This window comes from Chanodichthys erythropterus, chromosome 18, assembly GCF_024489055.1.
Source record: "Chanodichthys erythropterus isolate Z2021 chromosome 18, ASM2448905v1, whole genome shotgun sequence".
In the NCBI taxonomy this organism is placed as follows: domain Eukaryota; kingdom Metazoa; phylum Chordata; class Actinopteri; order Cypriniformes; family Xenocyprididae; genus Chanodichthys; species Chanodichthys erythropterus.
The window spans coordinates 18,299,184-18,309,362 of record NC_090238.1 but is presented as its reverse complement, the minus strand read 5'-3'; the positions used below and the strand labels follow the sequence as shown (position 1 = coordinate 18,309,362).

General features: G+C 36.8%; 1 protein-coding gene across 1 annotated transcript; it reads left to right on the top strand.

Annotated features, from left to right (window-relative positions):
- The first annotated feature begins 1,250 nt into the window (after positions 1 to 1,250).
- Positions 1,251 to 8,792, top strand: LOC137006266 (tonsoku-like protein). The gene is made up of 5 exons (XM_067366899.1): positions 1,251 to 1,325; positions 1,854 to 1,916; positions 3,177 to 3,255; positions 3,366 to 3,539; positions 8,635 to 8,792. The coding sequence occupies exons 1-5, from the start codon at positions 1,251 to 1,253 to the stop codon at positions 8,790 to 8,792; spliced, it is 549 nt and encodes a 182-aa protein (XP_067223000.1).
- Positions 8,793 to 10,179: the final 1,387 nt, after the last annotated feature.

The following is a 10,179-nucleotide window of genomic DNA, read 5'->3' as shown; positions in this document are numbered from 1 at the left end:
ATGGAATTAGAATTACAAATATAACTTCTGTTATATCTGGATGGATAGACAGTGAGTTTCAGAGGAGATGTAGGGGAGAGTGGGGCACAACCTAATGCTTTATGACTTTCTCAGTTTGGGTGCAGAGAATTACTTTTTTTCCACATTAATTTCACACATGTCTGGTACAAATATGTGGCTTTGTTTCATTAATGTAAACTTTTTTACCCCGAAAGAAGGGAAGTGAAATGTGACATCATGCCCCATAGGTGTGGCACATTGTAACATGAAAAAATATACATTACAAACTAAAATATGTTGTCAATAAAAGACAATTATTATTTTTTCATATAAAATAATAAAAGACAGTGAGTTCTTAAAACATCATTGTGATGCATCTGCAAGATTCAAGTAGATTTAAAGATGATCTTATCAGATATTTGAACCTTTCAGTGACAAAATGCTGTACTTAAGAGTTTTGTCTTGTTAGTCAAAATATCTTAAAGCATTTTCTTGACAAGTAGATTAACGGCGATATTTTTTTTATCGCCCGATAAGAGTCTCGCATTAACTCAGCACGTTAACGCCGATAACGGCCCACCACTAGTAAAAATTCAGTGAAAAATAATAAGCAAAATAATCTTATTTCAAACTAAAAATAAGTTTTAAAAAAGTTTTTAAAAAAGTTTTCGGTTTGGATTAAGATTATTTTGTTTACCCCATTGGCAGATTATTGTGCTTGTTTTTATAGAAAAACTCACTTAATTTTGACTTATTTTTCCTGAAAACAAGAAAATATTTTTTACTTGTCAAGAAAATGCTTCTTGATCTAAGAATTTTTAGATATTTGGAATGGAAACGAGACAAAAATTCTAAGTAAGAACAGCATTTTTTTGCAGTGAGTAAGAAAGACATGACAAAAGAGGAAATAGCTTGTGTGGTTGTGCTGAGTTGAAAACCTCAATCATCTCCTAGCTGGCCACATTTTTTCTTCAGTTATTCAGGCTATTTGCATCTTAAGCAATAGCAAATCCTACTGACCGGTAGCTGTGTTGAAATCAACATACCTATATTATGTACACCATATTCACTTTGTTATAAACTTCACGTGAAATTCGACCACCATAGTATACCCAGTGCACAGTTTTGGCTAGTACACCGAAGTATAAATCAGCCCTAATGTTAGGGGAACATTAGAATAACTTTATATATGGACAAGGAAGGGAGTCGCCTCTGGACTCTGGATGAGGAAGGGAGTTGGAGGCTTAGGCATGGTGGCAGCCTTTCCGGCTGAGGGCTCAGACGTGGCAGCGGCCATCTTGACCGAGGGCTCAGGCATGGCGGTGGTGCGGCAGCCATAGAGGGATGAGAACTAGGAATGGCAGCCATCTTGGAACAAGGTGCTGGAATGGCAGCCACTAGGTATCAGTATTTAGTCAGAGCTCCCATGGCTGTAGCTAGCACTAGCAGATGATTTATTATGTAAATGTAAAAGAAAAATACAGTACAGTAATCAAAGATTCATATTCATACATTAATAACCAATTGTTTAGTCAAAAATTCAAGAAGGTCCATATTTTAAAGCTCTTTCTAACTTGTACTCGGCCTTTAATGTAACAGTTCTTGTAATTGTCAACTGCATTTGTTACAATAAGGATATAGTTACAGGTAAGACCATTTTTTCTTTCTTTTTATAGCATTTGTTATAAAAAATAGCAACACAGAAACTATAGCTACAACATGCCACAGCTGTAATATAAATCTTTAGTGAGAAATCTATACCCGATAACAGATTATCTATTCTACAACTAGTCAAAAACCCCTGCTCAGCACTACTATCAGATGTGTGGATTACTGCTACGTTCTCCCTGCAGAAAGAGGGCGCTCTGCTCTTACCCACAGATCCACTGCTGGCCGTACTGCACACCAATGAAGAGGTCAGAGGTCACGTGAAAACTTCTATGTATTGTTTTGCTTTTGCATAATTTTTTTTGTGTTTTTAAAAAAAAAAAAAAAAAGTTTATAGAGAGATTGTTGCAAAACAATTATACTGTCACAGCTAAGAGCAAAAGAATCACCAGGAAAATAAATTAATAATAAACTAATAATAATAAACAGTACATCATTTTTTTTTCATGTGGGTGGTATAATATAATATAATATAATATAATATAATATAATATAATATAATATAATATAATATATGAATATATGAATATATGAATTACACTAAACTGTTTTATTGCACATTATTAATTGGTTTCATGTCTCTATTCTGTAGTTTCTTTCTTACCACATTTTTAGAACAACATTTTCATTTTGAGGTCCTGATCACCATGTCACTATAAAACAAAAAACTATTAATGACCAAATTATGGAAGCTTGTTGTCAGGATATAAAAAATAAAAAAGGTAATTTCTTTATATCTCACTATTCTGACTTTTTTTTCTTAGAATTGCGAGTTTATATTTTGCAATTCAGACTTCATTATTCGTAATTGTGAGTTTATATGTCGCAATTATGAGAAAAAATATCAGAATTGTGATATATAAAGTCACAATTGTGAGAAATAATGTTGCAATTCTGAGTAACTTTTTTTTCTCAGAATTATGAGGTATAAACTTTATACCTCAAATGATAAAATTATGAGATATAAATATTTTTTCATTTTTTTATTCCATGGCGGAAACAAGATTCCATACCAAAATCATGATTATATAGTCTAGTAATTTTCATGTTTTAAATTTGGTTTTCATAATTATTTGAAACTTCATTGACACAAAACCAAAAGATAATATTATTCATAACACATGATTTAGTCTAGTAGTGAAGTTGCACCATCATTTAAAAAACAAAATACTACAGTCTCAGTAATGCGTTATAAATATTACTAGGTGTGTCTGAAGTGTGAAAGGGCTTGGCTTCTTCTTTTTTCTTCTTCTTCTTTTTTATTGTTCTTCTTTTTTATTGTCCAGGCTGATTTTCCCCTTGAAAAAAAGTGTGCCAAGATCCAAAATAAAATAATAAATAAAATAAAATAAAATTAAAAATCCATAAAAGTAGTCCATACAACTAGAGTGCGATACTAGTCTTTCGACTCCATACAGTAGCTTTGTGTGGTAAATAGTCTAAAAGTTTGTTAATTTCCACCAAAAACCTTTCTTTTTTTCATTTTTATGTCAATCTTCCTGCTGCAGGTTCTTGCTGAAGTGTGTTCATGGGATCGTCCTCCGCTCCCTGAGCGCTACAGGAAAGCCTGTCAGAGTCTGGGAGTGGGTGAGTGACTCTTTGTTTTATTAAACTTCTTTTCAGTCATAAAGAAATCTGGGATCTTTTTTATTACAAAACATGCTTGTCTCATTTTTTTCATGATATGTGTGTTTCAGAGGAGAACCGGCGTGTGTCCCTGCTATGTGAGGTGTCTCACGGAGCTGCGCAATGCGTGCGCATCACTGCCAACCATCTGAACAATGACCTCCTTCCAGAAATAATGTCTGCTGCTGCCACTCTGCCCAGACTCAGGATTTTAGACATATCAGCCAATCAGATCACTGGAGAGGGTCTCAAAAAATGTTCATTTTTGGGCAAACTGCTTTTCATATCTAGTTGACTGTTAAAAAGAAAAGCTGAACATTAGTTCAAAAATAATATATATTGTTCAAGTTGTTACTGCTTTTAGTTATTTTGGAATGTAAAAATGCGTAAAAACACTAACTTGATTAAATTTATACTTGATTTTAATTAACAGATCATTACATAGCTATTGCAAAAAATACAAAATAGAATTGTTTTTGCTCTCTCTTTTTTATGTAACCAGGAAAATTAAGAATAATGTACATACATTTGAACTGAATGAAAATGAATTGCACTTTGACATCCCACATGATGCTTTATCATATATAATGTGATGAGTGAGAGTGGAGTGTTTTCACACAACCTATATGATGGTGCACTGACGTGTTGGAGGGGGTGAGTGACATCTGGTCTAGTTAGTCACCAGTCCTGTCATTCAGCGAGAACATGTTCATGGTTCATTACAATATTAAATTAAGACATTATTAAAATGTATTTATCCATATTCAACAGTTCCCTGAGCATATATATATTTTTTCATGATGAAATTTTGCCCATTATGCAGTTTCAAGAATCTGGGTTCCCATAATCCTGGAAAACCTTATGTATTAGCATTGAGCATGGTGCTAGGTCATGGGTTTGATGGGTTTGAAGGGAAAGCATGAACAGATAAAATGCATGCCTTGAATGCAATATATTTCAATTTGGATAAAAACGTCTGCCAAATGCATAAATGCCTAAATTTCAAAAGTGTTATTTCCAGGCCTGGTAAAATCATTACATCATAAAATAATTACATCATTGGAAAAAAAAATTCTGTAGTTGATTTGTATTGTCAGTTGAAGGCGTTTCGTTAGCTGAAAAAAATATTCATTGTGTGATCTTTATACAACTATAAAAGTCCTTAAAGGGGGTATAATGCTATTTCATGTATACAGACTTATTTACAGCTCGTTATTTCGTTTTTACGGAAGTCGTCGGCAACGCTGCACAGGTCACAGGACTTCACAAAATCAACAATGTCACCAAAGAATTGTGTTTTTGGTTGTGAGGGAAAGATAACCTTGTTTCCCAAAGAACCCAGCATTAAGTGGAGCTGAGAGTTTTGTGCTCATGCATTACATTGATGTGCTCTCGATATTTGTTTTTAAAGGTGCCATCGAATGTTTTTTTACAAGATGTAATATAAGTCTAAGGTGTCCCCTGAATGTGTCTGTGAAGTTTCAGCTCAAAATACCCCATAGATTTTTTTTCATTAATTTTTTTAACTGCCTATTTTGGGGCATCATTAGAAATGCACCGATTCAGGTTGCGGCCCCTTTAAGTCACACGCTCTCCGCCCCCGGAGCTCGCGCTTGCCTTTAACAGTGCATAAACAAAGTTTACACAGCTAATATAACCCTCAAAATGGATCTTTACCAAGTGTCCGACCGTCATGCATGCGTCGGATAATGTGAGTATTGTATTTATTTGGATGTTTACATTTGATTCTGAATGAGTTTGAGGCTGTGCTCCATGGCTAACGGCTAATGCTACACTGTTGGAGAGATTTATAAAGAATGAAGTTGTGTTTATGAATTATACAGACTGCAAGTGTTTAATAATGAAAATAGCGATGGCTCTTGTCTCCGTGAATACAGTAAGAAACGATGGTAACTTTAACCACATTTAACAGTACATTAGCAACATGCTAACGAAACATTTAGAAAGACAATTTACAAATATCACTAAAAATATCATGATATCATGGATCATGTCAGTTATTATTGCTCCATCTGCCATTTTTCACTGTTTTCCTTGCTTGCTTACCTAGATTCATCTGTGCACATACAGATGTTTTGCCCTAGTGTAATGCCTCGATCATGAGCTAGCATATGCAAATATTGGGGTCATACATATTAATGATCCCGACTGTTACGTAACAGTCGGTGTTATGTTGAGATTCACCTGTTTTTCAGAGGTCTTTTAAACAAATGAGATTTATAAGAAGGAGGAACCAGTGGAGTTTGAGACTCACTGTATGTCATTTACATGAACTGAACTCTTATTATATGACTATGCCAAGATAAATTAAATTTTTAATTCTAGGGCACCTTTAAAAAAACCATAGAAACTAATAGTTGCAATCACTTTTTTATTGGTTAAACTAATGCAGAATATCTTGTGTTTTTCTGTGGCTGCTCAAGCCCTCAGGTTCAGCTCTTATGGTTTCATAAATGGCCCAGTTCCACGCTGGATTTACAGATCGTTTGAAACTGAAAGATGGAGAGCTTACAGCGATAATGATCTCGGTCATGAGTCAGAACCGCAGGTGGCGAATAAAACTGCTTCAAATGTCTGTTTTGTTGGCAATAAGCTCCTAAGTGCATATAATGTAAACAACACGAACGTATAGTGAATTCATAAATTCATTATTCATCATTCACTATACGCTATATTCATTATAGTGATTCAAAAGTTATCCAGGGATAATGCGATGGCGTATTGTGTGTGTTTAAATACATTTGTTTAGATAAAAAAGCTGCGCATGCTCATCACTCTTTAGCTCCGCTCACACGGCACGCCTCCAGGCACTCAGCTGTTTTCAGAAAGACTTGGTACAGCGTATGTATCTTTTATAAATATGATAAAACTAAAGACTTTTTGGAGATATGAAGGATTCACTACTACTCTGTAGGTACTTAAGATTAACATGAGATTGGCAGAAACTGTGTGTGATATCCCGCCTTTAAATTCTGTTGTAAAGAAGCTCTGGAAAATCAACAGTGTCATGATTCAGCTCAAGTCAGTACAGTGTTGATTCAGTTCAATAACTGTGTGCAGTAACAATTATGAAATTTCATTTCAAATTAAAATAGTTCTCACACCATCGGTGCTTGGGCCTAATTCAGCTGTAAAGCAGCTCTGCAGAAGACAATAGTGTCGTTAGTGAGGGTGTGGCCACATGAAACATGCAGCTTATGTAGCGTGTATAAAGAATGAATATCTTACACTTTATATATGTCTTGTCAGGATGTGGTGGGTTGAAAAAGTCTTGCTTCCCTTTTTTGGTTTTGTGGTTTTACGTGGGAAGTGTTGGTGAAGTCTAAAAGAACAGAGATGTGAAATTCACACTTCATTAATTTTATTGCAACAGATCACAGACAACTTCAAGAATGCTGTAGTGGTACCATTGTACAGTGATGGTATCAGATGGTTGTAAAATTGATATGGTAACACTTTATTCCAATAATCCATTTTGGACATTCTCCAACAGACTTTCTTCTGATTATAAGTAACTTTTCAGCTACATGTCTTTATTCTATTAACCCTAACCTAATAGTCTACTACTACTTTAAAGAGAATTGACATGTTGAAAATGAATGATGTAGTTGACATATAGTTGCAAAGTTACTTATAGTTTGTAGAATGTCTAAAGTGGACTATTGAATTAAAGTTTAAATTATTGATACAGATTTTTGAGTTTTCATAATTTTCTCTTAATTATTTTTATATTCATTTTTACTCTCCTTTTTTGTTCACATTTTTTGTCTCTGTAGTGTCTAGAGGAGTTGAATTTAAGCATGAATCCTCTGGGTGATGGCTGGACACAAGCACTAGCAAGTCTTCTGTCCGCTTGTCCCCTGCTCTCCTCTCTGTCCCTGCAAGCCTGTGGCCTCTCTGCACGTTTCCTCCAGCAACACCGTCTCCTATTAGCTCAACCTTCAAGGTATTTTCTATTTCCCAGTTGCTTTTTAGTTATATTCAGTATTGTTTGCCAGCATCTTATCTGCTCAGAGGCATAAATTGTCCTTTTATTGTAGGCCTATATTTTGCTTTTGGATTCTGCCAGTGGTTTAGTGGTTAATGATCTGGGCTGATAACAAAAAGGGTTTAGGTTCAAACCCCAAAACAGTGTTAAGGGTACTGTCCCTGTAGTAGGTTTACTGACAATGTGTTGAATGTGTCACTAACAATCTAAACCAGGGGTCGGCTTCTAACACTCAGAGGTGTAATCGCTGACACAGCACTTGAACAAAAGCGAAGAGAGGTGTTATAAATATTTTATTCAGACAGAATACCACAAACATGCATACAGATCTACATTTTGAGATAATCATTCATCATAGTAAATTGTTTTATTAAGTTAGGAGTTATAAATACTATTAGTGTGAGAATGAAACTGCACAAGTCAATGAAAGAGCTCAGCTCTGATAAACCATCACATGCACACGAGTTGCTGACTGACAGCTTACAGCTTGTTCCGCTGTACATGGTTAATGCTATACATTTCAGAGATATTCAAACAAGTATTTTGAGTCCTATTAAAAATTCTACATACATCAAAATGACTGATGAATCTGGAAACTCTGTTCATGTGTACCTGGTCACATGTGTTTACTCTGATCGAATAGCTATCCAATCATGAAAAGACTGAAAGAGAGGGCACTTTTTTGCATTCCAGTTAAAACTGCACAAAATGCATATGGTTGTTGAAACCACAAATGTAAGTTTTATTCCTCCCAAAATGGTAAAACTAAACATGCGAGAGCGTCTTATAATGGCTCCCATCTATGACAGCACCACTGCAGCACACATTGCCACAGATGAGCAGCTGAGTATCTCCTCAGCTAGCCAATGTGCAAACTGACATATGGAACACAGTCACATCCTGAAGCTCAACGCACATTCATCTTCATTAAAAGTAGTGAAACTAAATGATCTTAACAGTGCAGATACCGCTGTCTCTCCAATTGAAGTCTTTGATCTTAAAATTAGCTGATGATAAAATGAGGTCATACAGTATATCTTGCTTTCAATGACGTGAACTCCATTGAATTTGCATATAGCGACATAAAAATTGTATTTATATTTGTTTTGCAGAGACTGTTATGTTGCCCAGTGTAAATAGAACAGTTTTAACAAAACTGATCAGTTAAAACTCATGAACTTGGACTTAAAAATGGCAAAAAACTGACAAAAACATGACAAAAAGGTTGCCGACCCCTGATCTAAACAAACTTAAAATGATTGTTTGTGGATGTGGCTTGTGTATTTTACAGTGTGTGTCCTCTAACATTTAAAGTTCGTTCTTCAAAACAGGCTGTCAGGTGTCAGGCCCTCTGGGTGATGTTTGTGTGGACAGTCTGTCTGATCACATCAGAGATCTGCGTTTGTGCTCCCAGAGTCTGAATAAGCTGGACCAGGATGCACTGCAGCAGAGCTGGAGACCGAGATCAGAACCTGATCACCTGAATTAGGTATGGCAAAATGGCTCGATAGCACCATCTAAAAAATTTCAATTAATCGCCATTCACGCTACATTTCACGTACAAGTATGAAATTCAGTAGACACATGTAACCCAACAGGAAGTGAGATATTTTGAATTTTCTCTACAAAATTTTTGCAGTTTTTGCCATTTCCACACGTTTTACTTTAACAAACTTCTACCAAAGTTTTAATCAGGTCAAAATCATATTCAGTCAGTCTTATCTAAAGGCCTTTACGACATTAAATTGTGAAGATCTTGAGTTTTTGCCAAAGAGCGTGTCCATGATGGCCTGACATAGTTTCGCCATGAAACAGGATGTTGTTGTAACTCAGGTATACAATGTCCGAACTTCTCCCAAACTTCACATGTGTAATATTCAGTTACAGTCATAGCGCCATCTGTGAGCAACATGAAATGACATATTATACTGTGATTAACTCCTCATAGAGATGTAACCAGAACCACATTATATATGGTCAGGCTAATCTTAAAGCCTTAGCAATGTTAAATTGCGAAGATCTTGAGTTATCGTTTGAATGGTGTTTGAATGTTTCATTTGAATGTCGATCTGCCCCAAACTTCACGTGTGATAAGAGTCCTGGCCTAAAGACATCTTGTAACAAGTTCAAGTTCGTAGGGAAGGAAGAGGACAGGGTCGACTTTGACTGCTGACTGAGTTTTTATTTCAATAACAGCCCCCCCTCCCCCCCCCCCCCCCCCCATTTCTGGAGAGCAAATCGGCCACAGCCATCTGAACACCCGTCCCAGGAGATAATAGCGGAGGGTGAGGACGGCCCACCTGATGGCAAGACACTCTTTCTCCACGGTGCTGTACTTAGCTTCTCTCTTAGAGAGCTTACGGCTAATGTACAGCACCGGCCGTTCCTCCCCCTCTATCTCCTGGGACAGGACAGCACCCAGCCCCCTGTCCGACACGTCAGTCTGCAACAAAAAAGGGAGAGAAAAATCAGGAGAGTGAAGCAATGGCCCGCCACATAGAGCAGCCTTCACCTGGGTAAAGGCCTGCTGGCACAGCTCCGTCCACTGGACCGTATCTGGTGCCTCCTTTTTAGTTAGATCAGTCAACGGGCTGGTGAGGTCCGAATAATTAGGTACAAACCTTCTATAATATCCCGCCAGCCCGAGGAACTGTCTAACCTCCTTTTTGGTCTTAGGGCGCGGACAGGTCGCAATCGCTGCGGTCTTATCAATTTGGGGACGCACCTGTCCATGTCCCAAGTGGAAGCCCAGATACCTTACTTCCACACGCCCAATCGCACACTTCTTAGGGTTGGCCGTGAGCCCGGCCCCCCTCAGCGATCTCAGGACGGCCCTCAAATGCTGCATATGCCGCCGCCAGTCATTACTGAAGATA

What these genes read in the sequence shown, in the direction of transcription:
- LOC137006266 (XM_067366899.1), top strand. Translation starts at nt 1,251, where the DNA reads ATGGTGGCAGCCTTTCCGGCTGAGGGCTCAGACGTGGCAGCGGCCATC. An exon ending in TACTGCACACCAATGAAGAG is followed by an intron (nt 1,917 to 3,176) that starts GTCAGAGGTCAC and finishes TTCCTGCTGCAG; the next exon opens with GTTCTTGCTGAAGTGTGTTC. An exon ending in CAATCAGATCACTGGAGAGG is followed by an intron (nt 3,540 to 8,634) that starts GTCTCAAAAAAT and finishes TCTTCAAAACAG; the next exon opens with GCTGTCAGGTGTCAGGCCCT.